The sequence below is a fragment of the Lissotriton helveticus genome, chromosome 4_1 (genome assembly GCF_964261635.1).
Source record: "Lissotriton helveticus chromosome 4_1, aLisHel1.1, whole genome shotgun sequence".
NCBI lineage: Eukaryota > Metazoa > Chordata > Amphibia > Caudata > Salamandridae > Lissotriton > Lissotriton helveticus.
Window position 1 is genome coordinate 1890168234 of NC_136063.1, and position 18120 is coordinate 1890186353.

Below are 18120 nucleotides of genomic sequence, written 5' to 3' on the forward strand. Positions count from 1 at the left end.
TGGCCCCGTGCGAGACAGCCATCTAGGGAAACCTACCAATCCCACACATTTCTGAAAAGTAGACAACCGGGGGCTTCCAAGGAGGTATGGCTTGCGTGGATCCTCCAACGTTCCTTTACCCAGAATCCCTTGCAAACCTCATTTTTTGCATGGTAAAAAATCAGTTTTTTCACACGTTTTAGTGTGGGAAAGCGTGGCATCACTGGGCACACACAAATTACCTCCCACCCAGCGTTCCCCAAGGTCTCCCGATAAAAATGGTACCTCACTTGCGTGGGTAGGCATAGCGGCTGCTTTAGGAAAAGGCCCAATTCATACTGTGGAGACAAAAACTTTACCTTTAGCCAAATAATCTTATTTTTTGAGGGGGTCACCTGAGCTTTTGGCCCGGGGCTTGGCAGGCATCTTTGGAAACTACCAAACCCAAACAGTTCTGAGAACTAGACACCCAGGGGAGTCCAGGGTGGTATGGCATGCGTGGGTCCCCCAATGTTTTCCTACCCAGAAACCCCTGCAAACCTGAAATTTTGGTCAAAAAACCCACTTTTCCATACTTTTTTGGGTGGGATCTCGCTGCCGGAACAAATGTCCTACCACCCAGTGTTTCCCTTGTTCTCCCGAGTAAAATGATACCTCACTTGTGTGGGTGGGCCAAAGGCATGTGACTTAGGCTGGGGTGCTTAATTTGTAAAACGTAAATATGAGTAAAAACTACTTTTTTCAAAATTCATTTTTGGCGTATTCTGCTTTGGGGCACCCACACAAGTGAGGTATCCTTTTACTCGGGAGAACAAGGGGAACGCAGGGTGGTATGACTTTTTTGCCGACCCGGCGATCCCACGCCAAAAAGTTTGGAAAAGTGCAATTTTTACCTAATTTTAAGGTTTGCAGAGAGTTCTGGGTAGGAAAACATTGGGGGACCCATGCATGCCATACCTCCCTGGAGTCCCCCGGGTGTCTAGTTTTCAGAACTGTTTGGGTTTGCTACTTTGCAAAGAATACCACCGAGCCCCGGGCCACAAACTCAGATGCCCCCCCCCCAAAATCAAGGTAGTTTTGCAATAAGGTAATGTAAATTCACCACCGTACAATTTGAACCGTTTCCTGTTGCAGCCACTATGTTTACCCACGCAAGTGAGGTACTGTTTTTTTCGGGAGACCTGGGGGCACGCTGGGTGGGTGGAAATTTATTGATCCACGCAGATTCCAGAACTTTCCACCACAGAAATGTGAGGAAAATGTGTTTTTTTGGTCAAATTTTTATGTTTGCAAGGGATTCTGGGTAACAAAACCTGGGGGTAGGCAGGCGAGTCACCCCATCCTGAATTCCCCTGGGTGTCTAGTTTTCAAAAATGTATAGGTTTGCTAGGTTTCCCTAGGTGCTGGCAGAGCTACGGCGCAAAAACAAAAGGTAGTCTTTTTGTCCGAATCGTGCTAAATTTCACTGGGAAATTGAGGTGCAACCATGCTGCGTTTTGCGCTGTTTCATGTCGCAGCCACTATGCCTACCCACGCAAGTGAGGTACCGTTTTTTTCGGGAGACCTGGGGGCACGCTGGGTGGGTGGAAATTTGTTGATCCACGCAGATTCCAGAACTTTCCACCACAGAAATGTGAGGAAAATGTGTTTTTTTGGTCAAATTTTTATGTTTGCAAGGGATTCTGGGTAACAAAACCTGGGGGTAGGCAGGCGAGTCACCCCATCCTGAATTCCCCTGGGTGTCTAGTTTTCAAAAATGTATAGGTTTGCTAGGTTTCCCTAGGTGCTGGCAGAGCTACGGCGCAAAAACAAAAGGTAGTCTTTTTGTCCGAATCGTGCTAAATTTCACTGGGAAATTGAGGTGCGACCATGCTGCGTTTTGCGCTGTTTCATGTCGCAGCCACTATGCCTACCCACGCAAGTGAGGTACCGTTTTTTTCGGGGGACCTGGGGGCACGCTGGGTGGGTGGAAATTTGTTGATCCACGCAGATTCCAGAACTTTCCACCACAGAAATGTGAGGAAAATGTGTTTTTTTGGTCAAATTTTTATGTTTGCAAGGGATTCTGGGTAACAAAACCTGGGGGTAGGCAGGCGAGTCACCCCATCCTGAATTCCCCTGGGTGTCTAGTTTTCAAAAATGTATAGGTTTGCTAGGTTTCCCTAGGTGCTGGCAGAGCTACGGCGCAAAAACAAAAGGTAGTCTTTTTGTCCGAATCGTGCTAAATTTCACTGGGAAATTGAGGTGCGACCATGCTGCGTTTTGCGCTGTTTCATGTCGCAGCCACTATGCCTACCCACGCAAGTGAGGTACCGTTTTTTTCGGGAGACCTGGGGGCACGCTGGGTGGGTGGAAATTTGTTGATCCACGCAGATTCCAGAACTTTCCACCACAGAAATGTGAGGAAAATGTGTTTTTTTGGTCAAATTTTTATGTTTGCAAGGGATTCTGGGTAACAAAACCTGGGGGTAGGCAGGCGAGTCACCCCATCCTGAATTCCCCTGGGTGTCTAGTTTTCAAAAATGTATAGGTTTGCTAGGTTTCCCTAGGTGCTGGCAGAGCTACGGCGCAAAAACAAAAGGTAGTCTTTTTGTCCGAATCGTGCTAAATTTCACTGGGAAATTGAGGTGCGACTATGCTGCGTTTTGCGCTGTTTCATGTCGCAGCCACTATGCCTACCCACGCAAGTGAGGTACCGTTTTTTTCGGGAGACCTGGGGGCACGCTGGGTGGGTGGAAATTTGTTGATCCACGCAGATTCCAGAACTTTCCACCACAGAAATGTGAGGAAAATGTGTTTTTTTGGTCAAATTTTTATGTTTGCAAGGGATTCTGGGTAACAAAACCTGGGGGTAGGCAGGCGAGTCACCACATCCTGAATTCCCCTGGGTGTCTAGTTTTCAAAAATGTATAGGTTTGCTAGGTTTCCCTAGGTGCTGGCAGAGCTACGGCGCAAAAACAAAAGGTAGTCTTTTTGTCCGAATCGTGCTAAATTTCACTGGGAAATTGAGGTGCGACCATGCTGCGTTTTGCGCTGTTTCATGTCGCAGCCACTATGCCTACCCACGCAAGTGAGGTACCGTTTTTTTCGGGAGACCTGGGGGCACGCTGGGTGGGTGGAAATTTGTTGATCCACGCAGATTCCAGAACTTTCCACCACAGAAATGTGAGGAAAATGTGTTTTTTTGGTCAAATTTTTATGTTTGCAAGGGATTCTGGGTAACAAAACCTGGGGGTAGGCAGGCGAGTCACCCCATCCTGAATTTCCCTGGGTGTCTAGTTTTCAAAAATGTATAGGTTTGGTAGGTTTCCCTAGGTGCTGGCAGAGCTACGGCGCAAAAACAAAAGGTAGTCTTTTTGTCCGAATCGTGCTAAATTTCACTGGGAAATTGAGGTGCGACCATGCTGCGTTTTGCGCTGTTTCATGTCGCAGCCACTATGCCTACCCACGCAAGTGAGGTACCGTTTTTTTTGGGAGACCTGGGGGCACGCTGGGTGGGTGGAAATTTGTTGATCCACGCAGATTCCAGAACTTTCCACCACAGAAATGTGAGGAAAATGTGTTTTTTTGGTCAAATTTTTATGTTTGCAAGGGATTCTGGGTAACAAAACCTGGGGGTAGGCAGGCGAGTCACCCCATCCTGAATTCCCCTGGGTGTCTAGTTTTCAAAAATGTATAGGTTTGCTAGGTTTCCCTAGGTGCTGGCAGAGCTACGGCGCAAAAACAAAAGGTAGTCTTTTTGTCCGAATCGTGCTAAATTTCACTGGGAAATTGAGGTGCGACCATGCTGCGTTTTGCGCTGTTTCATGTCGCAGCCACTATGCCTACCCACGCAAGTGAGGTACCGTTTTTTTCGGGAGACCTGGGGGCACGCTGGGTGGGTGGAAATTTGTTGATCCACGCAGATTCCAGAACTTTCCACCACAGAAATGTGAGGAAAATGTGTTTGTTTGGTCAAATTTTTATGTTTGCAAGGGATTCTGGGTAACAAAACCTGGGGGTAGGCAGGCGAGTCACCCCATCCTGAATTTCCCTGGGTGTCTAGTTTTCAAAAATGTATAGGTTTGCTAGGTTTCCCTAGGTGCTGGCAGAGCTACGGCGCAAAAACAAAAGGTAGTCTTTTTGTCCGAATCGTGCTAAATTTCACTGGGAAATTGAGGTGCAACCATGCTGCGTTTTGCGCTGTTTCATGTCGCAGCCACTATGCCTACCCACGCAAGTGACGTACCGTTTTTTTTGGGAGACCTGGGGGCACGCTGGGTGAGTGGAAATTTGTTGATCCACGCAGATTCCAGAACTTTCCACCACAGAAATGTGAGGAAAATGTGTTTTTTTGGTCAAATGTTTATGTTTGCAAGGGATTCTGGGTAACAAAACCTGGGGGTAGGCAGGCGAGTCACCCCATCCTGAATTCCCCTGGGTGTCTAGTTTTCAAAAATGTATAGGTTTGCTAGGTTTCCCTAGATGCTGGCAGAGCTACGGCGCAAAAACAAAAGGTAGTCTTTTTGTCCGAATCGTGCTAAATTTCACTGGGAAATTGAGGTGCGACCATGCTGCGTTTTGCGCTGTTTCATGTCGCAGCCACTATGCCTACCCACGCAAGTGAGGTACCGTTTTTTTCGGGAGACCTGGGGGCACGCTGGGTGGGTGGAAATTTGTTGATCCACGCAGATTCCAGAACTTTCCACCACAGAAATGTGAGGAAAATGTGTTTTTTTGGTCAAATTTTTATGTTTGCAAGGGATTCTGGGTAACAAAACCTGGGGGTAGGCAGGCGAGTCACCCCATCCTGAATTCCCCTGGGTGTCTAGTTTTTAAAAATGTATAGGTTTGCTAGGTTTCCCTAGGTGCTGGCAGAGCTACGGCGCAAAAACAAAAGGTAGTCTTTTTGTCCGAATCGTGCTAAATTTCACTGGGAAATTGAGGTGCGACCATGCTGCGTTTTGCGCTGTTTCATGTCGCAGCCACTATGCCTACCCACGCAAGTGAGGTACCGTTTTTTTTGGGAGACCTGGGGGCACGCTGGGTGGGTGGAAATTTGTTGATCCACGCAGATTCCAGAACTTACCACCACAGAAATGTGAGGAAAATGTGTTTTTTTGGTCAAATTTTTATGTTTGCAAGGGATTCTGGGTAACAAAACCTGGGGATAGGCAGGCGAGTCACCCCATCCTGAATTTCCCTGGGTGTCTAGTTTTCAAAAATGTATAGGTTTGCTAGGTTTCCCTAGGTGCTGGCAGAGCTACGGCGCAAAAACAAAAGGTAGTCTTTTTGTCCGAATCGTGCTAAATTTCACTGGGAAATTGAGGTGCGACCATGCTGCGTTTTGCGCTGTTTCATGTCGCAGCCACTATGCCTACCCACGCAAGTGAGGTACCGTTTTTTTCGGGAGACCTGGGGGCACGCTGGGTGGGTGGAAATTTGTTGATCCACGCAGATTCCAGAACTTTCCACCACAGAAATGTGAGGAAAATGTGTTTATTTTGTGAAAAACTTAGCTTTGCAAGGGATTCTGGGTAACAAAACCTGGTGGTAGGCAGTCGAGTCACCCCATCCTGAATTCCCCTGGGTGTCTACTTTTCAAAAATGTATAGGTTTGCAAGGTTTCCCTAGGTGCCGGCAGAGCTAGGGTGCAAAAACTACAGGTAGGCACTTTGCCAAAAAAGGGTCAATTTGTAACTGCTAAATTTAGGTGTGACCACGTTGCATTTTCCGCCGTTTCCTGTCGCAGGCACAAGGCCGACCCACACAAGTGAGGTACCGTTTTTATCGGGACACTTGGGGTAATTCAGATTTGTAAATCAACTGTTATTACCAATTGAGCTTTCATGCATTTCTCCCTTTGAATGAAAGACATTGAGTAAAAAAAAAATCTTTATGAAAAATGACCAATAATTCTCATGCTAGTATGAGTATTCCCAACTTTGAAAATGTGCAATTATATACTGTTTCTGAAGTCTATAATTTGTACCCAATTCAGAAATACATAGGTGTCTTTCATACAGATTATTCCATGTATACATTTTCCAAGACAAAGTGCACTATACCCAGTAAATGAAAAAATACCATTGCAAGTTGCTGCTCAGTTTTTGGATCTGGGTTCGTCGGGTTCTTGGTGAAACTACAAGTCCTATATATCCCCACAACCAGGAAGGTCTAACGGATGTAACGGTATATTGCTTTCCAAGAGCTGTCAAAATTAGAAAAAGTTATAGGTGAAAACGTTGAGACAAAAGGCTGTTTTTTTCAACAAAATTTCAAATATTCCAATATCTAACTGTTAGTTTCTATAACGAAACCTTCATGGATTTAGACAAATGACCCCTTTCTGAATTCAGAATTTTGTCTACTTTTCGAAAATGTAAAGCTTTCCAGGATCCATTATTGCTTTCAAACTCATTTCTACCATTAACTGGAAGGAGGTGGAAAGCTCTAAAAATAGCAAAAATAGGCTATGTCCCAGAAAAATGCCAAAACTGAGTGAAAAATTTCGGTTCTCTGACAAAAGTCTGTCATTCCCTGAAAGCTGAGAAAATGGAGATTTCAGCCCCACAAACCTTTTTGTGATACCATTTTCAGGGAAACACCCAGAGGCTTTCATTTGCAGCCCGTTTTTCCCAATTTTTCTGAAAAAAACAAAAAAATCACTATATTTTGCTAAATTTCTGGGCCCCCTCCAAGGGAATCCACAAACCCAGGGCGCCTTTAGAATCCACATGATGTTGGAAGAAAAGGACGCAAATTTGGCGTGGATACCTTATGTGGTCAAAAAGTTACAAGGGCCTAAGCGCGCACTACTCCAAAACGCCAAAAAAAGCCTCAGCACAGGAGGGGAAAAGGCCTAGCAGCGAAGGGGTTAAAAGAGCGACCCCCGATCCGGGCGTGCCTAATTTTCGGGACCATGGCCAGAGACAATGATGCCGAACGTAAGGCTCTGGCCGGGTGGTGAAAACCAATTCTCTTCCTCAGATAGAGTGCACCGGTACCATGGAGTGCCTTAAACGCGGTGATGAGAGCCTTGCACATGATGCGCTTCCGAATTAGCAGCCAATGAACAGACTTCAAGAGTCCAGCGGCATGGGAGCCACGGCCAAGGCCAAAGATTGCCCATGCAGCTGCGTTCTGCACTACCTGCAAGCGTGACAAAAGGTACTCTGGCAGGCCAAGGTAGAGCACGTTGGCATAGTCCAACCTTGATCCTACCATAGCTTGCACCGTGGTTCTCCTATGGGCAATAGAGAGGAGAGGCAGGAATTTCCTAAGCATTTTGAGAATCCCAAAACACTGTCTGACCAGACCCAGAATCTGTTGTTTAAGGGAGAGACAGTGTCCATCTTGACTCCGAGGTTCTTAGCCGCCGTGGTATCAGCAGAAGGTGGATACATCCCCGCTGGCCACTAGGACTTCCAACCGGGTTCCGGCGGGCAGCCAAAGAAGAGGACCTCAGATTTGTCTGAGTTGCATTTCAGCTGGTTCAGTTGGAACCAGGCAAAAACCGCACCCAGACAGCTCTTAATGCTCTCCCCATAAAAAACCGAGTTCCCGCCGCAGGTGAAGAGGAGCTGCATTGGCGTATGAGACAATCTGGGCACCAAATGACTCTGCTAGTGCCGCCAGAGGAGATATATAGATGTTAAAAAGAGTGGGGCTTAAAATCAACCCTTCCGGGACCCCCACCTCCAAAGGCGGCACCACGGCCGAGTACGGAGAGGCCCAGACTGTCTGTTGTCGGTTGGAAAGAAACGACTCAAACCATCTGAACACCGTTCCCCGGATGCCAATCTCCGAGAGTCTTGCCAGGAGGTGGTCATAGGGAACGGTGTCAAACGCCGCCAAAAGATCTAACAACACCAACAGTGCTTTCCCTCCATTGTCCTGGACTTCCTTGATGGCCTCTGACACCTCCAAAAGTGCCGATTCCGTACTTATGTTTGCCCGAAAGCCGGACTGGGAGTGATGCAGAACCCCGTGTGACTCTGCGAAGTCCGACAGAACGGACTGCACATGGTTTTCGGCCACTTTAGCCAGGACCGGGAGCAACGAAATAGGCCGATAATTGGCGTGGATACTAGGGTCCAGAGACGGCTTTTTTAAAAGAGGAAGGACCAGCGCCTGTTTCCATGCTTGTGGCACTACTCCTGTCTCCAATGAACGATTTAAAATCGGGTTGATAATGGGGTAGATGACATCTGCCATTTTAGCTAGAAACGTGGCGGGACAGGGATCGAGCGGGGAGCCAGATCTCATTTTAGATAAGAGATCCAGTGAGGTTTGAGGCTCAATGGGAGGAAAATTCGCAAGACTGGGCGGGCCTGCGCCAGACACAGAAGAGAGGGGTCCTGGATTAAACACTCCCCCTGACCCTGCAGATGGAAAAGTCGACATTCCGGAACAAAATAAGGATTTCCCTTTTGGATAAAAACATTTGCGGAGAAATATTTTGGTGATGGCAATTGAGCATGCTCAATTTAAACTTAGATGTCTATGCTATGCTATTACAACAAAAGCAAATATTAATCTTTCGGTTGAGCAGATTATTTTAAATATAACCAGGCTATAAGGAAAATATCGCAGGAATAAGAAATACATGCAATTGTACAAGCTGAGACACTAAAGGAACGGAAGAATATAGAGAAAATCAAAACGTATGATAATCAAAAAAAGCCTACAATATCAATAAATAATATTAAATAGATGAAGATAAGATATTACTACATTCGCATCTCCATCATACTACCTTGAAAAAACGGAGCAGCTCTCCACACCAGAACTGGACCCAAACCGGCAAACTGTCCTAAAGCAGATTCAAGAAGGTACAGAGGCAGTCCAGTAAATATCATCATTATTAGGTATGGAATGAGGAAAGCACCTGAAATCAAAGAAACATCGTATAGATTATTGCACTATTGTGTGTGCAAACATATCGAGATTCGACTAGCAACAAACCATGGAATGAACATGAAATACATATTAATCATTGAAATGCAGTTTTCTGATACAATAAAAATTGATGTATTCTATCCTGAATCACTTCTGGAATTCCAGAAGTAAGTAAGACATACTCCTGGCTCGCATCTTGAACGTAGAGATAAGCCTGTAGTGCTACAAGAGTTAATCACAGCAAAAGCTTTGTGAAACAGGCTCTTTATGTCAATAAATAGCAGCTATAGTTTGACCATAAACAGATTCCATAGAATGATTCTGACAGTTGTATGAGATGATCTGTGTCATTTGCCTCCTAGTTATATGGATCATGTTGGACTTGGCCCTTTTTGCTGGGTCATCCCTGAACTTTTTGCCTTCCTCCTGTATTTTGTCTGACCTATTTTTGTTGATGTTATGACTATGGGCACTTTACCACTGCTGATCAGTGCTAAAGTGCATATGTTCTCCCTATTGTAAATTGATGTATGGATTAGTGGCCCCATGATTGGCTTATTTGATTTATTGTCAGACCTAGTACAGTGCCCTGCGGGTGCCCAGGGCAGCACAGACACTCTCTGCCTTCAGAGACAAAGGATTTTGGTGTATAAAAGAGGGGACCCAGACCCCAGAACTTTAGATCACTTTTGGGAAACAAGAAGGACCTTTGCTTAGGAGAGGAACCAGAGAAACTGAGGAGGAGACTATCCCTAAGCTGAGTGCTGTTTGAAAGGAGAAAGGACGTTGTGCTACTTTCAAATCAACTTTAAAGGATCTTGAAGGGCTTGAGATAGAGCTTGCCTTCTGCTGAAGTCTCATGGACAACAGACTTCACCAACCAGCTCCCCTGCCTTCCCTTGCTGGGAATTGAAGTACCTGCTGTTGAGCTGGGCCTTCTGAGAGACTGCGTGTTGCTGGGAGCTTGAAGCGCACCTCAAGACGAAGAAGCATGTTGCTGCCGCAGCCGTTGTCGTCGCATAACTGGAGAAGAGTGTCGCTGTTGCAGCAGATGCCGTCGCATCACCGGAGAAGCGTGCTGCCGCTGTCGCCATCGCATCACCCGAAGCGCCTCGCATCACTGGAGTAGAGTGTCGCCGACGCAGCAGAAGCCGTTGCATCGCCGGAGAAGCGTGTCAGAAGCCAGTCTCCGCCAGAGAAGCATCGTCACATCAAGTAGAAGACGTCATTTTGTTTCATTGCACCGGATCTTCATCGCATCATGGCGTTGCAGGCCACATCGCCACGGAAGCGCAGTAAGAAACCCACAAATCACCTCCCACCGTGGAGAAGAAACAACGCATCCCCTACATAGCAATAGGGACCCGACTCATCACCGTTCTTGCGTGTAAGGAACCGACGCATCATCTTCCCTGCAACACTTTCGTTGTATATCGTTACGCACCCAAAGTTAGATTGAACTTAAAGTGTTGCATTTACCATCTAAAGAGAACTGAGCTGATGCTACCATTTTTAAAGTACAGTATTGTGGATTTTTGTCCTTTGTGGTTTTGTGTTAAGTCTATATAAAAATACGTATTTTATACTACAACTTGTGTGATGTTCATCTGTAGTGCTGTCACTGGGTTACTCTATGTGTTCACAAATGCTTTGCTTTACACACTGCCTCTGAGATAAGCCTGCCTGCTCGTGCCAAGCTACCAATGGGGTGAGCAGGGGATATTTTAGGAGTGTACCCCCTTACCCTGACTAGACGCAAGGGTTCCTATTTGGTCTAAAGACCCCAAATCTAACAGTTCACAAGAAAGTGAAAGCTGGAGCAACATACCCATTTTCATTTTTTGGTAGTAACTTTTTTTCTGCTGACATTTTGGTTCAGGGCAGAATTGCATGCAGTGCCCCCTTAAGCCTCCGGACCCACTCTGTACACTTTTTCTCCTGTCAGTGCTAGGATAGTTTTAGAAGTGTGTTAGTTTAAAATTCATGACTCCATGTTTCTTTTCAAAGGCAACTCGTGCACTCTTTCACATCACTAGAACATCGCTATGGGGCACCTCCAGTGACACACTTTGTAATACAATAAAAACATATACAAAAATGAACACATAAGTAAATGGAGGCCTTGGTGTACCAGGTGATCACCTGCATTTTTGAAAGTAGTATCAATTTGAATTATCTGTTTTCCGGAATGAGAGATTTAATAAAAAACAACAGTCCTCTGCTGTGACCAACACGCTTGAGCGAGGTGAGTGTTTTGAATCGTTTTAACTTCTCACCGGTTATGTACTCACTGCTGTGAAGTCTCATTTTATGCATTTAACTTATTATTTAATTCCAAACAGAAGATAATAAGTACATACATGCCCAGACAAAGGGCCCAGTATCTACCAACTGACTAAAAATGTGTCAGTGTTGATCTTTTGTCAACAGGTAATTGGTTTACTGTCACTATCCTCAGAATCAGCTTCAATCGGTTCTGCTCTGTTAGGCTTTGATCTTCCATTTTCTCAATGGTTTATTTTGCAAGATCTCTTTGATGCCATTTATCTCCCGGCTGAGTATCCTTCAGTCACAATTAAATTTAAATTCTGATCAGCAATTCAACTCTCTCAATTTTGCTTCTTTCCCTCTGGAGGGGTCCTGAGACTGGAAGTTTCAACATGAGTTTGTTGCAGCGGGATTCTTAAATTTCAGTCTTCGAATGTGATTATTAAATAACCCTCCCAATTGGTCGCATGGACATTTGTTCATAGACAAGGACTGTTGAGAAGGAGCAATCATTTACCTCAAACCCCATGAACGCTGAAGTCCATCTGAGGTTTCACAAGAATGAATAGAGAGTTGGTGTAACATAAAAGGTTTTTATTAACAATTAGTTCAGATCGTTTTATTCATTCAATAAGTATTAATTTTTAGTCATCATCATTTCAGATTGAAATAATCCATTATTCAGCATTTCAAAACAAGACAAAATACCACATTAGTAAAGCTTACAAATAAAATAGAGAACATACATCAGGTGTGTTCCATAAAGGAATCCCAAATCTAAGTTAATACAACTTCAGGCATAAAAATGGCAATTTCTTCAAGAAGCAAGGAAAAGGTATTAGTTTTAGAAATACAAATGATGATGAGAGAATGAAAATGCATAGGCATTAAGCCATAGTACTTAAGCAACAAATATTAGTAAAAGGTGAAAAAGTATTCTTAGCTATAAATCAACAGGAGTACCTATCCCATTAGTGAGAGACGGGAGAGGCTCAGATGCCTCTTTTTCTTCTTCTTCAGTTGGGTGTATTTTATATTGCTGTTGCTAACTGATTTGTGAAAACCTACAAATAGTTTTGCTTTTTCCGTCATTTGGCTGTGATGGATGGTCTATTTTTAAGGACTATTGCAACCCAAAAAATACAAGCCTCTCATCTAGACTAATTATTGTCTAAATGTCAGCATGTTTTACTTTGCAGGTCGTGGCTCAGTCAGAGTGTTACAAATGTATACGCTAGTTTACTGACAGCTTCAAGGCATTATTCAGTCTAATGCTTCACCTATGTCATTGGTGATCAGAGCACAACACAAAGAGAATTTAAGTTAACAAGCACCTTAACCACAAGTGGGATTACCACACTCTTCAAATGGCTCCACTCCAACATTAGAGGCACTGTCACCCAAGCCTCATCAGCAGCTACCTGGACTACAGCAACACCCGCAGCGTGGGAATCACTGCTGAACTATGAAACAGACTCCAGACCATCCAAAACACAGCAGTCATGCTCATCCTCGACCTTCGAAGACAGAACCACATCTCCCCCACCTCAAAGCCCTACACTGACTGCCCATCAGCAAACGGTGCCAGTCCAAACTGTTCGCTCTCGCCTACAAAGCCCTTCATAACTAGGGCCTAGCCTACCTTAAACACAGTGTGAACTTCCACCACCCTACCCACAAACTTAATTTGTCTTCCCTCTTCATGGCTCACTCCACCTGCATCCAAGAAGCGGGAGCAGTGGCCGCAGCTTCTCACACCTGGCAACAAGGTCTTGGAGCTGCCTCCCCCTCCACCTCCATACATACCCCACCCTGCAGGAGTTCAAGATGGAACAGAAGACCTGCCTCTTCGACTAACTCAGCTCAGCAGCAGCATCCTCTCCCCCCGCTTCCAGTGCCTGGATACTCTCTGGGGTGATAAGCAGCACTCTACAAATTCAATTCGATTGATTGAAGTGTAAAGTATTAGGTAGTTCCTAAAATTGACACACTAGGAGAGACAACATTGACAGCCCATCTTCAGCAAGCAGCATACTGATTTATTTTAATGCTGTGAAAACGGCGCCAGGTCCAATTATTAAATGGTGTTGGTTAAGTGGGTGTAAATCGTGTAATTACGTGCTGCCTAATTACGTGGAATCACCCCAAAATTCTGCAATATCATGTAGAATTATGTGAGGACTCATTCTGACTTTAGTGCTATTTTCTTAGCATAAAAATGCCCCCAACGGTCTAAATTTGATGCAAGGATGCATTTTGCCTCAGCAAATAGTGATAAATGCAACAGACTGTGAATAGCGAGCTCAAGCAGCCTCCCACGCTTGCTAATTGTGCACTTTGAGTAGGATTTTCCCCTAACTTACTCCAAGCGTTTTGCATTATTTAGCAAAATGTACTCTTGCATCCACAATAGACATGGAGGTGTATTTTGTGCTAAGAAATAGCATTAATTGCAACAGAACCCAAATAGTGAGTACAAGCATCTCCTCGCCCTTGCTAAATGTGCACTTGCAGCAGGATTTTTAGCCCCAAATTACTCTTAATTACACAAGTGGGCATAATTACGTTAGCATCTGAATTTCCTCTTCAACGAGTAATGATAAATTACCAAAATTACTCTGATTACTCCAGCATAAGTGATATTCTGCCCAGGCCTAGTCCTAAACTAGGGTGTCAATTGTTATTGTTTTGTCTTGGCACTTTTCAGAATCACTTTGATTTAAATGTCCGTATAAAGCGATCTCATTGAGTGTGTGAAGACAACATTTAGCATACTTAATGTTTTTTTGTTCCTCACCATTAATAGCACATATGTTGTAAAAAAATACAAACAAGAGGTATATACTGTATATAAAAATTCCATTTTTATATACAGTATTTTCACGGAGCAGAATGTACAAAATTAGGAATGAGGGTATTTTACCTGGTTAACTTAATCGGTCCTCTTTCATCTCGAATACGTTTTGTGTTAGAATGGATATAGGCAGGAAGGACGGAAACTTATGATATTGTGAGAAATTAAGAACCATTATAGGGGTTCCTGATGCAACATAATTTTTTTGAATTTGAAATATGCATAAGGTCAGCATTTCGTTGATATATGTTTTATTATTTATTTCAGCCCTGATGATGTCCCTTGAGGACGAAACGTGTCAGCTGATTTGATTTGTTCAAAAGGCTGATCTGAAAGATATGTTAAAATGAAGTGTGATCTTTAAAATAAAGAAGAAGTGGACTTGTTGAAATGAACTGTGATCTTGTTTAATAAAAGAAGAAGATCTTTTTGGGGAATTCAATCTTCTGCCTATGGACTGGTCATTGAAAGGATTCCAAATATTGGTGAAATATTTGATTGGAGATTGTTTGGTGCTCCTCTTGTTTGTATTTTTATCCCATTTTTTAAATATGGCTATATTTTATGGACCAGAAGTGTAAAAAAATCTTTTTAAGCATGCCAGCTTCATCTAACTGTGTGTGCAGGTTGCGTCTGGGGGATAAAGCTGCTAGAGTCTCCCCTGGGAGAGGCAATCCTTTGCCTGCTCTGTTGTCCATGAATTCCACCCCTAGGTCCTGCACACATAGTTTAGGAAACATTTAAACTATCCCTTACTACTTTAAGCCTTTTCATATTGTCTCAGGAAGGATGGTTTTGCTGATTCCTGTGTACTTAAACCCCTTCTGCTGACTGTTCTGATTGCACAGATATGACCCTCAATCTGGCGTTATCTACATTAGAATATGGAAGTGCAGGGGGACGTGGCTTGGCGCCCGGCGTGAATGGCGGCGTCTGGGTGAAGCTCCTCGGTGTACCTGGATTACGGCATCCTTCTTGAGTTTGACCAGCGCTACTTTTGGGATGTGAGGACGTCGGAACACCTCCTCCTCCCTTCCCGACCTTCGTGGTTTCGTTTGGCGGCAGCATTCTGGAATTACGAGTTATGTAAGTTCTTCAGCTGCGTCGCTGCCTTGCGACCGCCATTTTGTTTTTCCCCAGCTGCGTTGTGTCATCATACCGATGATTTTCCTGGAAGTCTGTGGCGACTTTGCTTTCACGTTCACCATCCCTTCTGCTTTTGGAGGTCTGTGCTCACTCTATGTTCTTTTTTGAGCATTTTTATGTGCCTACTCTGACTAACTTTTAATCCGGCGGCCTTTTTGTCTTTCTCACATCTTTTCGACATTTGTCGCCCTCTATCTCTTTGCCGCTTTTTATGGGTCGATCTAAAGGCACCATATCTGCAACTCCTCCTACTAAACGTATTTTCATCAAAAACTCGAAGTTATTTTCTGAGTTTTCCCGGACTCAAACTGCTCCACCCTCCCCTCCTGAGGATAATATGGCGGCGTCTGAGACTTCAACAGCGGCTGCCGGAAAATCTATCGCTAAACGCCTCAAACAAAATCCCCCTTCACCTCCAAAATCATCTTCTCTTGTTTCGATGGAATTATTATTGGAGGAAATTAGAGCTCTGCGTCCTTTCATGGAGGACACTAACGCAAAACTTCAAGTTCTCACTGACTCCTGGTCGCAACTCGACGGCAGAGTCACTACTGTGGAGAAATCCCTCTCTTCACTAGCGGTTGACTGCGCGAAGATTTCTCCCCTCCACTCTCAAGTTTCTACCCTTCAGCGCCAAGTCGAGGAACTTGAAAACCGCAACAGGCGCAACAACCTCCATATCTACGGCCTTGAGGAAGGACAGGAGGGGTCTGACCCCATTACATTCTTCAAATCCTTTATCCCCAAGGTCCTCCGTATGCCAGAAGGCACCATGCTTAACATTCAAAGAGCGCACAGGTTGGGTTGTCCTCCCTCATCGACCTCCCCCTCACAGAAGCCTAGGGGGGTAATCCTGTATTTCCTAGAATACACGGACCTGTTAAAAGTCCTCTCAGCAGCGAAATCCTCCCAGCTGATTACTTGGTCCGGCTCTACCCTTTTCTTCGCTCAGGATTACGCCAAGGCCACTGCAAACAGAAGGAAGGCCTTCTTGGACTTAAGACCTGCTCTTCGAGACATGGGTGCTCGTTATGGACTTTTTCACCCGTGCCTGTTCAAAGTAACCTATAATAATAAGACTACGACATTTGAAGACCCTCTCCGCCTTCGCAGCTTCATCAACGCCCATCACATGGATCCCATGGAGGCCTCATCCTCAAATGCTGGCTGATTATGTGTTCTTTCCCTTACTTCCTTGATTTCCTCGCCTTGTTGCGTTCGTTAGTCTTCTTGTTGCCACATGTATTTTCTGTTGTTCTCTTGTGACCATTGTTTCCTTATTTTCTCCACAGTTCATCCCTTCCCTTCACGTGATGCCTCCCGGTTCCCGCCCTGCTTGATCCTGGTCGCGTCGTCAGTCCGTCTGGTTCCTCCTCTCCCCTTGTATCTGTTGAATCTTCCCCCTTGTAGGTATGTCTCGATTCCATGTTATTATTTGGCTGTTCTATTCTGTTCTCTCTGTTTACTCTCTTTGTTCTCTCCTCCTTCCTATCCCTCTTGTGTTCCTTTCTCAGCTGCTGCCTTCTCCATTTTATCTACTTCTCTCCTACAGTATGCTTCTCTTCCCATTTCTTTCTTCCCTTCCTCCTCTTCCCCTGTCCTTTCCCTCATCCTTCTTCATATCTCTCTCTGTCTCTTTCTTTCTTATATCCTGTTTTTATGCCTCGTATTTTATTTCTACTCACATTCTTCTTTTTGCACTTTTTTATTGCATTGTTTGCGTCATGTTGACATTTAAAACTTCTATTGTATATCATTCAGAGTTACCTCATGGAATGTTAAAGGGTTAAATAGTCCTATTAAGAGACAACGAGTATTAGCTCATTTGGCTAAACTAAAAACTGACGTTGCCATGTTACAAGAGACCCACCTTAACGACATTGAATCTTCTAAATTGAAGAGACTCTGGGCCGGTCATGTTTTTTCCTCCCCCTCCTTGGGGAAAAAGAATGGTGTAGTCATATTAGTTCATAAAAAGTTTGCTGTTACTGATACTCATTTTGACATTGATTCTGATGGTCGTTTTATAGTCTTAAAGTTGACTGTAGATAATGTGCCTATTGTTATTTTCAATGTCTACGCTCCAGTTACTCCCGATCACATCTTTTGGCCCTCTATCTCTGATAAATTGATCTCCCTCAATGACAATTACATTATTTTTGGTGGCGATTGTAATCAAATTCATGACCCCTTCCTTGACAGACACTCCCCAGTTACCTTTATTCGATCCAAAATGCATACCCAATTTAAGTCTACTATTCGACGCACATCCCTAACAGACATTTGGAGACTCTGTCATCCTGACCTCCAAGAATACAGTTATTTTTCCCCTGCTCACAAAACCCAATCCCGCATCGACTACCTCTTCCTTAGCAAACCCCTTACCCAATGTGTCCTTGCATCTGAAATTGGCTCCATCCTCATTTCCGATCATGCCCCTGTCCTAGTAGACCTTGAATTGTTACCCTTCTCTCCCTCACCTAGCAGATGGCGATTCAACAACTCCCTCTTGGCTGATTCCAAGTTCACCGACCAATTCACTGCTTTCACTACTGACTTTTTCACTACTAATTCCACCCCTGATTCTTCTCCTGTCTCGATCTGGGACGCTTTCAAGGCAACGGCTAGAGGGTTTATAATTAATTACGTTTCTAAAAAACTGAAAAATTTTGAACGTCAATCTTTCCTTCTTCTCGCAAAAATTAAAAAGTTGGAATATTCATATTATAGATCCCCCTCTGATTCCTCTCTTAAAGATCTTATCTCTGCAAAAGTTGCTTTTAATAAATCCTCTACTGATGCTGCAGCCTCTTATCTACTGAAATGCAGTGCCCGCTATTATGGGGGTCAAAACAAAATGGATAGACTCTTGGCCAACTACCTAAAAACTCGCCAAGATAGGACTCGGATTGCTTCCATAATGGACATGAATGGAGTTTCACATTTTAAAGACGAAGATATTCTCCATGATTTTGTCTCCTTTTATAAACAAC

The 18120-nt window shown here is 44.3% G+C and overlaps 1 protein-coding gene across 3 annotated transcripts in view; it reads right to left on the reverse strand.

Annotated features, from left to right (window-relative positions):
• LOC144827735 (sodium- and chloride-dependent neutral and basic amino acid transporter B(0+)-like) overlaps positions 1-18120 on the reverse strand; it is a 1401915-nt gene that overhangs the window by 1200030 nt on the left and 183765 nt on the right. For all 3 annotated transcript variants that reach the window (XM_078685942.1, XM_078685941.1, XM_078685943.1), the window contains exon 3: positions 8717-8848. In XM_078685942.1, the coding sequence (XP_078542068.1) occupies positions 8717-8848 (132 nt within the window). The remainder of the gene's footprint in view (positions 1-8716; positions 8849-18120) is intronic.